This window comes from Citrus sinensis, chromosome 1 (genome assembly GCF_022201045.2).
Source record: "Citrus sinensis cultivar Valencia sweet orange chromosome 1, DVS_A1.0, whole genome shotgun sequence".
NCBI classification, from domain to species: Eukaryota; Viridiplantae; Streptophyta; class Magnoliopsida; order Sapindales; family Rutaceae; genus Citrus; species Citrus sinensis.
The window spans coordinates 23,381,466-23,398,018 of NC_068556.1; the positions used below are offsets into that span (position 1 = coordinate 23,381,466).

Below are 16,553 nucleotides of genomic sequence, written 5' to 3' on the forward strand. Positions count from 1 at the left end.
TTGTTTATTTAATTATTTTATATTTTATATTATTATCGGATAATATATAATATAATTTTAATGTAACTATATTTTAACTTATTTATTTACTAGTAAGTACTAATACCATATTTTAACTTATATTTTAATTAAATAAATACTTTTTATTTTTTTACAGATTCACAGATTTTTACGAATTTGTAGAAGTAGATACATATCCAATCTATCGATTGCGGATGATCAAATTTTTAATCAAGTCCAATCCACAAATCCACAGATCGAATTTTTTGGATCGAATTTCTATGAATAAGACAGATTGAACGGATCAGATTAAATTCTTAACACCCCTAATAAATACAAGAGTTTGTGATTCTATAGTTTTGCCATTATAAAAATTCACGCTGAATGTTAGAATAGCAACTCCTATCTAAGCTGTTGGTCGTTCATTGTTGTTGCTTATGGCTTGATACTCGTCAACAGGGAGTTTCCACATTATTTAATACATAATGAAAAAGAGTTAAAAACAACAGTAGCAACTTCATACATAAGCACATAAAGAGTAACAAAGTAGAAAGCTGCTTTAGCAGATGAAGCTCAGTGCTGCTCATCAACAGCTGGCCGGATGGACTTTGCCAGAATCAAAATCACATAGGACAGTTTATAATATTTCAGTCTTAAACCATCAAGCAGATTATTAAATTTAATGAACTGAACTTTGTGTCTAACACAATTAGAAGCTTTAAATTCATTGCGGATATACTTTTGTCAGCAGTTGAGAAAATTGTTCTAGCACATATGGTGTACTGAAAGCACAAGAAAGTCCATGATTTGCTTAGATTACTGGAGATATGAAATTGCATAGAGTGATTGAGATAAGATTTCTAACCAGATCACCGAACTTGAGAATGTAAAACATCTCAAGGTAACGACGAGTCTCTCTTCACTCAAGCTTAGACATATTTCCCAAAGCCATAAACCCCCCCCCCCCCCCCCCCCCCCCCCCCCCCCCACCAAACACAAACACAAAAAAATAATAATAATAATCCAGATTGTTGATATATCCTGTGTGAAATTTTCAGAGCTTAGCTCTCTGTAACTCTAACTTGGCAATGGTCCCCAAGTGGACATCATCAGGTCCATCTGCAACTCTCAAAGTTCTTGCTGTGGCCCAGAGATGTGACAGAACAGTGTCGGTTGAAAAGCCAGCCGCACCGTGCACTTGCATTGCCATGTCCAGCACTTTCAGTGCCATGTTTGGAGCTGCTACCTGGTCCATGCATCAAAGAAATTTCACACAATACGGGTGATTGATATAAATAAACCAATAAACCAGGATCTGATTAAACAATAATCAAATTAGAAGGCACATCAGTTACCTTTGCCATTGCAATGGTTCCACGAGCTTTTTTGTTTCCAAGGCGATCCAGCTGGTCAGCTGCCTCGAGAACTAACAATCTGGTCCTCTCCAGCTCTATTCGGCACTGCATGACACCACCGGTAACAAAGATCAGTTTGGTTACCAAATTCACTTTCAGATCACAAAATTAATTTCCCCTCAGAGGTAGAACAGTAGAATTTTGATAATTTTTCCCAAATCTGGAGCTAACTTAGATCACCTTGGCCATCTCTGAAAGAAAAGAACCGTGCTGAGCAATAAACTTTCCAAATGCTTTTCTACTAAGAGCCCTCTCAGCCATCAGCTGCATGCCACGCTCAGCTGCACCTATCAGTCTCATGCAATGGTGCAGCCTTCCTGGGCCTAGTCTACCCTGTAAGTAAGTAAAGAGAAGCAAAAGGAGATGAAATATTCAAATTGTATGCCTGCACAAATAACAATGCAGTCCCCAGCGTAAATCCACTCACAGAACCGGTCTAATAACTGCAATGCACAGCTGTTATCAATCTATAGAAGCCAAAAAACTAAATTCTACCATGTTCTTTTCATCTTCATGCTGCTGTGTTCAGGACATGTATATACACTCCTAATAAAAATTTTAATCAGGACAGACTTCCCTGTGATAGTGAAATGCATAGAACAACTGTACCTGGGCAATCTCAAATCCGCGTCCTTCTCCTAGCAGAATATTCTTTGCGGGTACACACACATTCTCAAATGAAATTTCTGCATGCCCATGAGGTGCATCATCAAAGCCAAACACCAAGAGTGGTCTCTTTATGTGTACACCAGAAGTCTTGATATCAACTAAGATCATAGATTGCTGCTTATGCTTAGCGGCAGAGAAATCTGTTTTTCCCTGCAGATTGATTCAGATCACCCACTTCAGCTACAGGAACAACAAATAAACTATTCGTGCCACACCATTTTAGAAGAACTAACCATGACTATAAGAACTCTGCATCTTGGATCCATGGCTCCACTAGTCCACCACTTGTTCCCATTGATGATATAGGAATCCCCTTGTCTGTACAAGAAATCCATTAACAGTCATAAAATTCTGAGAAGAAACTCTAACTAAATTATATAATTATATACAATGAAGCATGATAACAAAGAAATATAATGCCTACTGATTTTTATCAGATTTTTTGTCACTAAAACGAAAAATAACTTTCACCCCATTTAGTAGATAAAAAGGTCCATTCCATTTACGAACCATGATGAGAAATCCACCTTTTAATAGAGCACTCAATATTGGTTGCGTCAGAAGAGGCAACTTGCGGTTCTGTCATTGCAAATGCAGACCGAATCTTCCCCTCGAGCAATGGAATAAGCCATTCTTCTAGTTGTTCTTTATTTCCATATCGCAATAGTACCTAGAATCAAATGCTTAAGCATAATAATCAGACCCAACAAACTTGAAGATGATATATGCAGAAAAATAAACCATGTCATCCTTCCGGGCATTGTGCAGATTACAAGAGCTCATAAAAGTATTTCTCAAAATAATAATAAGACTCCGAAAGTGACAACTGTCATTACCAAGAGTAAAGCTTCTTAGGCAAATAGAAATGGCACTTTCAAAAATGAAAGAGGAAGGGCAACATGGTGGCAACAGAAAATGATTGCTCCTGAGATTCTAACAAACCTGGAAATAATATTTACCTCCATATTTCCTGTGTCAGGTGCACTACAATTAAAGATCTGTGGAGCCCAAAATGAACGACCCATGATCTCACATAGGTACCCATATTCAAGGTTTGAGAGGCCTGCCCCGAATAAGAGATCACGTCCACCATCAGAAATAGGATTTGGACCCTCACCAAAGATTAACTTTCTTGCCCTGGCAGCACTGTCAAACTGCAATTAAAACGAATATTCACAGAAAACAAATTAATTAGCAACAACCACCCTCTTTTTAGCTAAGAAGAGTAGCAAGGGTAAAGGAAAATACAGAAATCAGAAACAAAGAAATATGACCAGGAGCAGATATGGAAACATACTGGTATCCATAAGTTCCATAACCCCTCTTTCCTTGCCAGCTCCTTTAACCTCTCCTCCTCTGGGTGAATCGTCCAGCGTGCATCAGACTGAGCAAGTTTTTCAAATTCTTTTTCATTGGGATATATGTAATCTTCCATGAACTTAATCAATTTGTTTCTCAGTTCCAGAACCCTTTGGCTGGGAACAAACCTTCCTCTTTCGTCTAGAATGTTTTGAATTTTGTTCCCGTTTCCAAATTGTTTTGCATCTGCTTGTGCAACTAAAATTGCATAAGTTGAATAAAATTACTTTAGGCTAATTGTTTTGCATACAATAAATCAAATAGCAGGCAAGGAATGATGATCTTTGAATATACTACAGCCATGATAAAGGAAAGTTATAATACCTCTGTGCCGCACAGCAAATAATCATTGTTCGTTAGATAATCTAGGCTTTATAACTCTCCCTCTATATGAATGCCAATAAAATATGATGCGTGATAGCAGAAGCGGATTGATAGGGTAGATAAACACTAGATATTGTTCCAATAATGGTCTAGCCGATGCAATTAGTTTATTGCTCTAGTCAAAGCGATATTAGATTCGTTATAATCTAAATGAGTTGACAGTGTAACAAGATTTTGATATTAATGTTTTACAATGAGATTAGATAACGCTCTAATTCAAACAACTCTATAAGAAAGATTTTGATAGATAATCCAAATTATAAAAGAGGGGTTTTTCCAATCGAAATAGTTTAGGAAAAACAACGACAAGATCTCTCTATTTACAATAGGGTAAATATAATTCTCCAAGTTAACTTAAATAGGGAAACTACATCACAATTAAACTAGAAATAAAACGCTAGACACATACCTAGTACATACCTAGTAAGACGCTAATTAAAATGGCAAAAATTAAAATGTTCTAAAATAATTAAAATCCTAAAATCTTCTAGTAACGTCCTACATCATGTTTTATAGAACTATGAAAACATAGTAAATTATGTGGTTAAAAACAGAAACAAACACTGTAGTGCATGTCCATTATTTCCATACCATACAAAGTTCGTATACGAAGCAAAGTATGTTGTGTAAAAGTATTGGTATCCTCAGGTCCAAATATACTTTTGAATGATTAAATTACCAGATGGAGGATACTCTGGAAGCACAGATTTCTGTGCAATAAAATCCATAGCAAAATTTATAAGCTCATTGGCATGATTTCCTAAATATCGGGCACGTTCACCTCCTGAAGCATTACCCTGCAAGGTCACAGTAAATAGAAATATCTTATAAGTGGCCTGATATTTCAACACAAAAGCTTTTTGTAGCACTTAATTCTCAAGCATCAAGCTCTTTCTCATCACTGAATACCAGCAGCCATCTGTTATATACGCCTGTGTAAATTGATGCCCCACGGAATAAAGCAAATGCAACATAGAATTTCCACACCTTGGCGGGCCATGGTTTTCCCTACATTTCAACATTCATAGTATAAGTCAGTCCTTAATAAGGTAGGAGGATAACACCGATGAGAATTCTAGAATAACCATCACATTTACAAGGGAGAAAAGATCATCTGAAAATTAGCAAAACCTTGAGAGCATGTAAAAAATCAAACCTTACCAATCATCCTTACTATATTTAAGATAGATTAATTCATTATTATCAGCCAGTATCCCCTCGTTTACATGCTTTAGTAGTGCAATATATTTGATAGACATCACTTTCCATAAGATGAGCAAGTGGTGCATATTTTCTTGACAAAACATTGTGAAATCATGAGTCCCAGAAAACTGAATTATCATGATCCATACTTATAGCCTTTTGAAAATATTAAAACAAAACCGAGGAAATCAAAATAATAAAAAATAAATAATTTTCAAAATATCGCCAGAATTTCATCATAAGAGGACAAAAAGGGGACAGAGAGTGTGCGGAACTGTACACAAGTACCACAGTTTAATCAGTGTTAGACATGTGTCTTACAGATGCAGAACAGTAGTCATCCAGAAATTCGGCCTGTGAGGGAATCCCTTCTGGAATTCCAGTAACTTCAAAACCTGCATCCAGATGTTTGTTCTGCCCAATAACCACAGTATAAGGCTGCCGAGAAAGGGAATAAGTAATTACCATAAAGGTGGCCCCGAACAAACCCCTCATACATTAAAAGGAATATTATGTGTCAACAGAATGGCCTGTGCTACATAAGGAACAAAGCAAGAGGGTATAGCTCTTTCCACGACAGAAACTAAAGTTGAGAATTGACTTAGTACCAGACAACAGTATGCGACATCAGACATCTGGTTTCCAAGAGTAGATAATTCCCAGTCGAGAATACCAATCACGCGATCCTGCATTAAGATGTTATTATCAAAAGTGCAACTTGGACTATATAAGCTATTCAGAAATATATGTTAAAATTGAGCTTTCATTCAACACAAGTATAAACAACCACACATTCTATATTTCATTTTACAAGAAAAAGCAAGAGTTGCAACTCATAGAGCTAATGTTTTACAATAATGAGTGATCATAATTAAATTAATGACATATATTTAAACCACACAGATAGCTATGTTAGAGAAAAATCTTTGAATATAAGTTAACAAAGGAATTTAGGAGTTCCAGACCTCAATAGGATGAAATACAAGATTATCAATTCGAAAATCCCCATGAACTATGCCTGCTGCTACTCCAGATGAATCTTCAGGGGGAATATTCTGCCGTAACCAATCAATCAGCTGAAACATTTTGGGATTACTTGCAGGCTTACCCTCAGCAGTTGAAGCAGTATATTGTTTAGCCCACCTTTCTATCTAAACAAAAAGTAAAAATCAAAAGTGCCACTTAGTTGCAAGATATTATAAGTTCTCTCTCTTTTTCTAAATTTACAGCTTCTACAGTGCAACTTCATATTCTAAGCTGTAAATTCAAGTTCTTTGCTTTAAAGCAAATAAATTACAAAGCACTAAATTAGCTAAAACTTTCAAAAAGAATTCAAGAACCTGCCGTCTACAGTAGTTGTCTCGCCTCCCATATTTACCCAGTCCAATCATATCCACATTAGCCGAATGAATAGAAGCTAATGTTTTTGCAGTTGCTCGATATATAGCTCTTCTCCTCTCCGGTGGCACACCCTAATCAGACATATCAACACCAAAATCCAAAATTTCAAGCCAAAGACAAATTCTTACACTAATTCAATTTGACTATCAACTCATCAAGTAAGAGACTAAAGAGAAAGAGTGCATTACAGGCAACTTTGAGTCAATAAAAATCCGTCCTTCCAAAAATTCCATGATGTAAAATGCAGTTCCAATAACATTAGGATCATTACACAAACAGAACACTTTAGGAACTGGAACTACTGTATGATCACCTAACGCCCGAAGAACCTGTCACATCGAAAGATTCAAAATTCTACTTGAATTTTGTTATATATAATTGTTATATGCATAAATAATCGATAAATGTGACATTTAATGATATATTCAAGTCTGCGCAATTATGTATGCATGTAAAACATTACAGAAATGCCACCTGAAACTCTCGATCCACAGCGTGAGCAGACTCGAGCAATTTACCGGCAGGCTTCTTCCTCAAAACGTACCGTTTCACTGCCGCTCCGGAACCTACTTCCATAAGAAACGTCGGGTTCGATTGTCCATGTCCAAACTAAAAGCAAAATAAATAAATAATTAAAATTCAAAAACACAGATAAATAAATAAATTAAAAATAAACAAATACCTGAGAAATAGTGAATTTAGAAGGAGAGCGCGGGAAGCCAGGGACGTTATCGGAGGCGTAACGGAGCAAAGCATCGAGGTCGAGCTGGTGAGCTGGTTGGACTGGGCTCACTAGATCATCCGTTCGGCTCGCCATGATGAATTGATTTCTCGATCTCGTCGTATACGCAATCAACGCTAAAATAAAAAACAATGAGAGCTTCAAATGAATTAATCAAATGATTGAAGTGGAAAGGTTTTGTTCTCACCATTATCTCGATGTATATTTATATATGGGAAATTTTTAAAAATCTGTCCGAGGTTCGAGCTTATTGCAAGTAGATGGCGAAAATTTATTTATTTGTAAAAAATTTTCTACTATTAGTTAATTTTAACATTGATCGTTAATTGACTGTACAAAGATAATATTACCCTCAATAATAATTTATAGATGAAAATAACTAAAAAAAAATTAAAATTGTTGTCTATTTTACCCTCTTTAAATTATTGATATTTTCTTAAAGTTCTTACAATAAATATAAAATTAAAAATTTTAAAAATATTCTTTAAATTATTGATATTTTTTTAAAGTTTCTACAAAAAAGATAAAATTAAAAACTTGAAAATGAAATAGTTATAATCTTTACCTATGATATTGTAAATTTTTGGAATTGACGAGGATAAAATTATTAAAAAATAGGATTCGTGCTTTTCGCACCAACAATTTTAATTTTTTTTTAGTTATTTCTGTCTATAAATTGTTGTTGAGGATAATATTATCTTTGCACAGTCAACTAACGGTCAATGTTAAAATTAACTGACGATAGGAGATTTTTTATAAATAAATAAATTTTTATTATTTACTTGCAATAAGCTCAAACCTCAGGGAGGTTTCTAAAAATTATCCATTTATATATTAATATATTATTGTAATAGTTTATTGGAATTGAATGCGTCGCTCGAGTGGCGAAATGGATGTTACCGGTGGTGCTGACGCGCCGTTATGAGTCCCGTGACGCGATGTTTGTTTTTGATAAAATTTTCTGTTTTAAGAAACTTTCGAGGTTTGAGATACTTTTTATGCGAGATGCCCGGCGGTTGCCTTCTTTAGGCCGGCAAGTTAGAATTTTGTGGACGGATGTGCTTGTCAGATCAGCAAATTAGACTTTCTAGGATTTTTATTTATTTACTTATTTTTTGACCGATAATGATTGCGTTTGTTCGACAGATACAAATAATGAAATCGTTATTACAGGTGGGAAAACGGCTCGTAGTAGGGTCGTGTTCGTGTCATATTAATTTTGTGTCGCGTTAAATTTAAATCGATTAAAACTTAACTTATTTAATAATTATATTTAAAAAATATTAAAGTTCAATTCTGACATAAAAATAAATATTTATATATTTAATAAATATTATACGCACATACACACATACCTCCAAAAATATTATACATTTATAATTTTTAATTTTATATATGCAAATAATATTATATATCAAGATCATAAAGTATAAAATATACATGTATACTAATATTTTCACATTTACACTATTAAAATTCTAAATATATATAAAATCTTATAAATAAAATACTGTGCATATATGTACCCTTCAACAAAAAAAAATCATATCTAATATTTGAGTTTTAATGATAAAAACTTAAAAATTAATTTAAAAAAGAAAATATATTTGTGCTACTGTTTAAGTAAATGAATCAAGAATTTTAATCATAACCTGACACATGAAAAAAATCATGTCAAGACAAACCATCACATTTAATAATCGTATCAAATTTAACAATCCATACTCATTTATTCATGTTGTATTTGTGTCAGATAATCGGGATCTTATCAAATTTTACCAACTTTAGTCGTTATTATAGAAACATAATTCATGAATCAAAATAATACAGTTAACATTTTTATAGTAATAATATTGAATTAGAATTATGATAGGATCAAATGATTTCTTTTTATTTTTTATTTTTATCCAAAAAAAATTATTAATTACCACATAAAATCTGAACAAGTTTATTTATAAATACAAGAGTTTGTGATTTTATAATTTTTCCGTTATAATAATTCACGCTGAATGTTAGAACAGCAACGCCTGTCTAAGCTGCTGCATTTAGCTTGATACTCGTCGACAGGGAGTTTCCACATTATTTAATACATAATGAAAAAGAGTTAAAAACAACAGAAACAACTTCATATATAAATTCTCAAAAAAAAAAAAACTTCATATATAAGCATATAAAGAGTAACAAGTAGAAAGTTGCTTTAGCAGACGAAGCTCAGTGCTGCTCATCAACAGCTAGCCGGACGGACTTTGCCTGGATCAAAATCATATAGGATAGTTTATAATATTTCAGGCTTAAACCACAAAGCAAATTATTAAATTTAATGAACTGAACTCTGTATCTAACACAATTAGAAGCTTTAATCATTGTGGATATACTTTTGTCTACAGTTAAGAAAATAGCTGTAGCACATATGGTGAACTGAACAAGAAAGCCCATGGTTTGCTTAGATTACTAGAGAAATGAAATTGCATGGAGTGATTGAGAAAAGATTACTAACCAGATCACGGAACTTGAGAATGTAAAACATCTCAAGATAACGACGAGTCTCTCTTCTGTCAAGCTTAGACACATATTTCCAGAAGCCATAAACCCCAGCTAATGTTAGGAGCCTCTCCGAATATATCTTCCATGTGTACCTGCAGAATTGATTTTGAATTAGTTACAACCAAGTAGACCAAGTTTTTAATTATGAAGGTTCATTGACCAGATCCGGACCTTTCATAAATTCGTTTCAGCCCTCCATCAGAAATCTTGTTCCAGTGACTCGGATCGTTGTAGCATTTTTCAAAGAATTCTATCATAAGTTCAGCCACCTGATCAGGGTGATAGGGATCAATATGGAATCCTGAAACACCATGCTCAATGATCTCTGCAGGGCCACCATGACAAGTGGCAAATGTAGGAAGCCCGCAAGTCATGGCTTCTACAACTGTGAGGCCAAAAGCTTCATAGAAAGCAGGCTGCGATGAAGAAAATAATGTTTTCTTTTTAAGAAATTTGATTCTTTATGGACAAAACAAGTCATTTTTTGATTCTTTACAGACAAAACAAGTCGTTTCACTGCACAACAGGAGGATCACATACCTGCACAAAAACTCCTCTTGTATCTGCAATGTAACGGTAGAGTTCACCATTACGGACACGGTTCATTTGAGCTGATATCCAACGAAACTGGCCATGCAAATTGTATTGCTTAATGAGACCGTGCATCTTTTCAATCTCAGCCATTTCTTCTCTGTCCCTAGAATTCTTGACATCCATGTAACCACCAACCACAACAAGATTTACTAGTTCCCTCAGCTTGCTGCTCTTACCATAGCACTCAACAAGCCCCGTCAAGTTTTTTACCCCATCAAGTCTTGCCATGGAAAAGATTAAAGGTTTTGATCGATCATTCAGAATGCCACTGCAAATGGAAGTAGCAGATGAATGAAACACATTTATCTATGAAAAAATTAAGAAATAAAAGGAGAAATAATCATGCCAAAGATAAATTGAATATATATTCAAAAATTCAGGGTGTCATCATGTCAAATACGACTCCGATTAATAAGCATACTTCTGCCTTCTTGTTTGAGGTGTAGAAGATTATGTTTATAAGAGCCCAGTAAATTTCATAAAAGTTTCACTTTCTAGGAAGATACTTACACATGCTCATCATTCTGCTTGGGGTCATACAAGAGATCTTCAATTTGACCATGCAGAGCAATAAGCCTTTTTTCCTTGTCAGAGTAAGGGAAATAAATGCACATATCAGCACCCGGAGAAACGATATTGAACTTCGGATCAAAAACATCAATTCCATGAACAACTCTATACAGCCCGGGAAGAGTGAAAGCTGTGTGGTTTTCATACTGTCCAACATTATTCTTGCTGAGACATAGTATAGAAATGGTAAGCAACTTGATAAGAAAAAGAGATTCAAAGTGATGAGGAAAGGACACAATACATCCAAAGTAGAAAGGCGAAAAGAAGATGTTTTTCTTCAATACCCATGATACATTCATTCTCAATGAGCATAACTATATACATATGAAAAGAGATAGTTGCTAGGGGCTATCTTGTTCGAGCAAAATATATGTGAAATAATATTATAAAGGCAAAAGAATTCGGATCATATCTAGTATGCTAGCAAATTGAGATTACATCCAAAGCTCAAATCTTACCTTCGGATTCAAAATTTAAACTACTGAAGACAGAACCTACCTTCCTGCAATTTCTTGGTATGTACTAGTGATTATAAAGTCTGCATTATTCATTGCAGTAAGGTCAGCAGTAAATTGACTTGAAAAATGGTACTTCTCCTCAAATTTTCTCCAATATAAGTCAGAATCAGGATACTTCGTCTTCTCCAATGCATGTGCAATGTTGCACTACATTTGTAAAGCAGAGAAAAATATTAAAACAAAACAAGTGGATATAGCATCTGCAGATATTGATCTTTGTATTCTATTTAAAAATCTTGATTGAAAAGTCACTAAAACCTGTGTGACTCCTAACTTATAAGATAACAGAGTTGCAACGAGATTTCCATCACTATAGTTGCCAATTATCAGATCGGGAACACCTTGTAACTCGGCAGCAATTTCATTTGATGCATCCTAGCAAAGGCCATAAAATAATATAAATCAACCGTGTAATAAGAAAGCATACAGACAGATTGCGGATCATTTGTCTGCCATAATGCACATTGCATCTTCCTTTCTTCATTGGAGAAGAGGAAATGATCACTATATCATAAAAATTAGAAATTTTACACTACTAAAGCTTGTCATGCCCACCAGAAAGGATATAAGCTAACCTGATTGTATATAGAGCCTATATATGCATTTTAGATATACAATATCTACTTAAAGCTTCTATGGATTATGTGTGAGCTAACCCTACTAGTGTTTACCTCAGCAAAAGTTTCCAAATACGGCCACACATCAAACCTCGAAATCCACTTGCGAAGAATACCATTCTCGGTTCTAAATGGCACCCTCAGGATATGTGTGTGCTCCGTTCCACTTATTCTTTCTAGTCTTTGGTTGCAGGTCGTCCCCTTTGCATCAGGAATCAGGCGGGTAACCTTAAATGACCATTTGCAAAGGGAAAGTTAATATTAACATTAATATGGCACTCCATATCAAATTTAGAGGGAAAATGATAGGATATGAATATCAATAAAATAATCATAAGTAAAAGAAAAGAATACCTACAATGAGAATTTTTGGGATTACATCTAACCCTTGGTTTTGTATCCTAAGAAGCATCTCATTCTCCAAAGCACGAACTTGATCAAGAATATAAACAACCTATGTATTATAATGACAGTGAAATGTGTTATTCATAAAATTATTTCTAGTTCACTGAACTTTGTAAGCCATTAACATACGGTGAAAAATCATATGTTAGAATGGACCAAAATGTCTAACATAAGGAGACTCAAAATGATGGTAACAGGGAACAACAGATATACATACTTATTATAGACAGGAAAGATTGATGACTACAAAATGTATACATAACAAAATGACCTGTCCACCAGTGTCAGGCAGACCCAACACATTTGCTTGACCAAAGTAACCATGTGGAGATACAATAACAACATTGAAAACCATAGGGATTCTCCCAAGAAATGTCTCCAAGGTAGCGGGATCAGGAGCTTGAAGGATATCTAAGAGAAGATGCACCATCTCTGATACCCGCTGAGCTGTGTCACCCCAACCTCTCTCAAATCCCATTCCTTGTATCCTACACGTGCAATATTAGAGAAAATTGAAGTTTAAGGTAATAAATCTTTTGATATCATTAATGAATACAATGACTCTATTCAGGAAGCAGATTGATTACTCAAATTCGAACTCCGAATATGGCGTATCCGGGGGGAACTTAGAAAGATATTCCTCTGCCCTTTGCAAAGCAGACTGAAGTTTGGATATGCTCTGTATCCTGTCATTCAGCATCATCACCTAAAATGGAAAAGTTTTAAATATTGGTATATGATCAGCCATTGAAACATATTGAAATTTAAGCAATGAAATTTGAACACAAGCGAATGGGAAAAAGTTCTAGAAAAATATTAGCATAGGCTGCATAGCATCATGTCCAGCATAACAGCAATGTGAAATAATGTACTTATTCAGTAAAAGCCCAAGCCCAAGTAGACTCACAAATCCATCATGTTTGTGCACACGGAGAAAATTAAGCAAAGGCTCCAAGCTTTCCTTGTTGCGAAACATAACTGAAGATAAATGACGATTTAGGAACTGAACTCCATTGCCAATAGATGATGACCTTGTTGGTCGAGGAAATGTAGCATTAAAGGGCTCAAGATCAAGTTCAAGCACGTAGTTGTCACCCGACCTAGCACAAAGAAAAGTTGAAATTTTAACTATATTTTCAACTAGTGAAACAGAAGTTAGCCAATGCATCAAATCGGAACATCATCGTAAAACTGTTCATATGACACAAAAATGAGAATTACAGCAGTTAAAGCATTTTAAAGTGGTTTATTAAAGGAAAACAATGCTCATTCGTAAAAATTAAAGTTGTTTGCATTTTCATAAATACAAGTCCATTCATCTTCAAAAATGGTTTTGAACAATGACAATTTCCAAAAATTGAATCTAACTTTCATTTTTATTACCAAGTGGGGTCCTCATAGATATCAAAACAGAAACCAAGATTCATTAAAGAGAGAGTTTCCTTACTGTCCTTCTACGAGCTCTTCTTTGGATTTAAGATATTCTGCCACATTCAGACGGTCCACGCTGAGTTCATAGACATTAACGCGGACATATTCCCAAACACCAGGTCTTGGACGTACAGCTAAAACCACAAATGGAGGAAGAATAATGGCTTCCTATAAGAACAAATCAACAATGAGATTAGAAGAACAGAATGAAAGAAAAGCCACCGCAAATGTATTTGGGAATTCATAAACAACTGAAGCTGAATGGGAACGCAAACACAACAGACGCAATAAGAGGTACTGAAAAAAATAAACAGTTCTGTGTCTAATTGCAGATCTGAGCTCAAAAAGTGAGAAAGAGATTTGGCACAAACGGGCACTAAAAATGTTTTTTTTTTTGGAGAAACACTTGCCTTGCATTAAAAAAACATTCAAAGGAAAGTAAAGTTAGAGACACCAAAAGGTTACAATAGAGAAGCACAATTAAGGCAACAACAACTCAAAAGTGTTTGGAGTTTGGTAGCAAGCTGCAATTACAGTATAGAAGTTAAGGAGATTTTATCTTTACCATTTCTGTGAAAATTATTATTTAAGTGGAGCCAGAGATTCACCTGGGCAGATTGCAGAACTTTCATGAAAGGGCTCTTGCTGAGCTTCTGCATTCCTTCATCTTCTTTAACAATATCATCCATCTCCTCTGTCAGGTGATGACGCTGCAGTATCCCCTTCCCCTTACCCGCATACCTTGCACAACAAACAAACAATTCTTCCCTTAAAATTAAAAGCATAAAATTTTAAAAAATTAAAATAAAAAGTGATCACTTGTTCCAGATCGGCAAGGACAATAATTTTTGACATAATTTGTGCATTTTCACAGAAAATGTCAAAACAAATTGTAAATTAAAAAATTAATATGAACACTTATAAGTAATTATACGCAGGATTTTGAAATGAACCTGGAGAGAAGAGAAACAAGCTCGTTCCGGTGAACGGAGAGCGTGTCCTGTACCCGATCCCGCATGCTATCTAACTTACTGTGCGGCATAACTGTTTCTCCTCAAGAATCGAGAGAAAATACCGATCAAATACAGATCGTAGTGAGAAGCGAGAGTGTGAAGCGCGTGGCATAAATAGGAAAAGAGAATGATAAAAGGCCGAAGAAGATAAGCACAAATAAGGAAGGCGCAATGGAGCCAAAACGATGACAGAAACGGCCATCGTTGCGCGGCACTTGGCATTGCGTTTGAGCAAACCATGCAACTTCAATTTTTTTCCCTCCCTATTTTATTTAATTTGAAACCCGTGATCTCTGTTTAAACTTTTGTAACGCTTCGGTTCATAGAGTGTAACGCCTATTCGAGTCTTTGCTCGTCTGTTGCACGCCCCAACTGCACCGCGAGTGTCATTGTCTGGGAGATTTCCTATTTGTGGCAGAACCCGCCAGATTGTGAAGTGGCTCTTAATTTCGGTTGGTGTTAAGGGACTTGCGCCACGTATAGAATACAAAACGGACGGACCTTCAAGATTTTCCTCCTAAGGGTAAGTAGATCCTGACCGTTGAAAGAAATTGACGACTAAATTTCCATCTGTCCAGATTTGATGTATTTTGAGTTCGTTTAATGTTGAGGTTGAACAGTTATAGATTAAAAATTACAGTCTTAAAATATTTAATAAACATTAATTATCGTAATTTAACAGATGTATTGATATGAGTTTTTATTTATACAGTGAAAAATCTATTATATATTTAATAATTTTATTAAAATTATTATTTATTATTATTATTTTTTATTTTATAGTTATAATTTTTTTTCACATTAGTCCCAAATAGGACATTTATCTATTAGAATTGTGATAAAGGAAATAATGTAGTGTATATGTACACCAAAATGAGCTAATCAATGCTAATATTCTGTATACCTTTATTTCCAGCTAAATCAATGGATTTCACTAACAAAGCAAGTTCTGATGTTTATTTCTGAAACATTAAGGCTACAATTGTAAATTATTTAAATGGACTTTATTGTTCGTGAAAGTAAACTTCGGACTTGTAAATGTCCTTTGTTTAAGTTTTTTCTGTTGTTGTTGGATAATTAGGACTTGACATTATTTTCAGTTGAGGTATTTTAACGAAGAGGTGAAAGCATTGTACCAAATAAATAATGTTGTAATGTAGCCATTAATATTAAGAAATGATAATTAGATGGATTCAAATCCTCTACTCACCTTTCACTTTTTTGAGATGGTTAAGAAGTGTCCATTATTAATAATTTGAATGGTTGTTATTTATACTTCTTTTAATTTAGCACCCACAAAAAAGAAAAGCAATAGAAAATTCCAGTTAAAGGCAAGCTGAGTGGAGATCTCGATCCAATATGCATACCATCTCTTTGAGCAACATTTCTTCCTTCGAATTAGGTAATTTCAGAACAGAGTGGCTTTACAAAGGCATAAACGTAAAAAATTAGCTTAAATCATATTGAAATTAGCAGGATGCGTCCAGTTGCAGGTGGAATACTCAATCTAAGCTTTGAAAGAAAAATAAGTCCAATTTTCACTATGAATTAGAGGAATCTGATTCACCTAGAACTAACTCTCATCTTTTACCTGAATGACGATTAATGTTTGGAATAATTTAAGCTCCAATTATATGCAGTACAATCTCATCCATGATGGATGATCCATCCCTTGGGAAACAAAGTAC

At 34.6% G+C, this 16,553-nt stretch overlaps 2 protein-coding genes across 7 annotated transcripts; both read right to left on the minus strand.

The window, feature by feature from the left end:
• Nucleotides 1–780: 780 nt before the first annotated feature.
• On the minus strand, nt 781–8,237 carry LOC102629514 (probable acyl-CoA dehydrogenase IBR3). Of its 5 annotated transcripts, XM_006488972.4 has the most exons (18): nt 8,074–8,237; nt 7,114–7,289; nt 6,906–7,040; nt 6,620–6,760; nt 6,371–6,502; nt 5,996–6,181; nt 5,639–5,716; nt 5,352–5,468; nt 4,737–4,835; nt 4,507–4,624; nt 3,382–3,641; nt 3,044–3,238; nt 2,612–2,754; nt 2,318–2,402; nt 2,025–2,234; nt 1,596–1,748; nt 1,356–1,460; nt 781–1,246 (listed from the first exon to the last, which is right to left on the minus strand). In XM_006488972.4, exons 2-18 carry the CDS (start codon nt 7,246–7,248, stop codon nt 1,055–1,057), a joined length of 2,484 nt encoding a protein of 827 aa, XP_006489035.2. In that variant the 5' UTR covers nt 7,249–7,289; nt 8,074–8,237; the 3' UTR covers nt 781–1,054. The 5 variants fall into 5 exon arrangements, with proteins under 5 accessions (XP_006489035.2, XP_052292846.1, XP_052292838.1 ...); XM_052436886.1 differs by lacking the exon at nt 8,074–8,237 and having other exon boundaries at nt 5,352–5,444; nt 5,639–5,665; nt 7,114–7,356; XM_052436878.1 differs by lacking the exon at nt 8,074–8,237 and having other exon boundaries at nt 5,639–5,665; nt 7,114–7,356.
• An 884-nt stretch (nt 8,238–9,121) lies between these two features.
• On the minus strand, nt 9,122–15,227 carry LOC102629055 (sucrose synthase 2-like). 2 transcript variants are annotated; one of them, XR_008053260.1, is made up of 16 exons: nt 14,806–15,227; nt 14,461–14,593; nt 13,869–14,020; nt 13,329–13,521; nt 13,009–13,127; nt 12,693–12,909; nt 12,375–12,470; nt 12,071–12,244; nt 11,658–11,774; nt 11,380–11,546; nt 10,822–11,046; nt 10,258–10,579; nt 9,889–10,133; nt 9,671–9,809; nt 9,326–9,423; nt 9,122–9,294 (listed from the first exon to the last, which is right to left on the minus strand). XR_008053260.1 is itself a non-coding variant. In XM_006488970.4 (15 exons), exons 1-15 carry the CDS (start codon nt 14,892–14,894, stop codon nt 9,385–9,387), a joined length of 2,427 nt encoding a protein of 808 aa, XP_006489033.1. In that variant the 5' UTR covers nt 14,895–15,227; the 3' UTR covers nt 9,122–9,384. The 2 variants fall into 2 exon arrangements, 1 of the variants encoding a protein (XP_006489033.1); XM_006488970.4 differs by having other exon boundaries at nt 9,122–9,423.
• Between the last annotated feature and the right edge of the window lie 1,326 nt (nt 15,228–16,553).

Coding starts and splice junctions, on each gene's coding strand:
- LOC102629055 (XM_006488970.4), bottom strand. CDS start 14,894: ATGCCGCACAGTAAGTTAGATAGCATGCGGGATCGGGTACAGGACACG. Junction 12,910..13,008: donor TATTCGGAGTTCGAATTTGA/GTAATCAATCTG, acceptor TTGCACGTGTAG/GATACAAGGAATGGGATTTG. Junction 11,775..12,070: donor ATTTGGAAACTTTTGCTGAG/GTAAACACTAGT, acceptor GGCCTTTGCTAG/GATGCATCAAATGAAATTGC.
- LOC102629514 (XM_006488972.4), bottom strand. CDS start 7,248: ATGGCGAGCCGAACGGATGATCTAGTGAGCCCAGTCCAACCAGCTCAC. Junction 6,761..6,905: donor CTGTGGATCGAGAGTTTCAG/GTGGCATTTCTG, acceptor TCGATGTGACAG/GTTCTTCGGGCGTTAGGTGA. Junction 2,235..2,317: donor GCAGAGTTCTTATAGTCATG/GTTAGTTCTTCT, acceptor ATCAATCTGCAG/GGAAAAACAGATTTCTCTGC.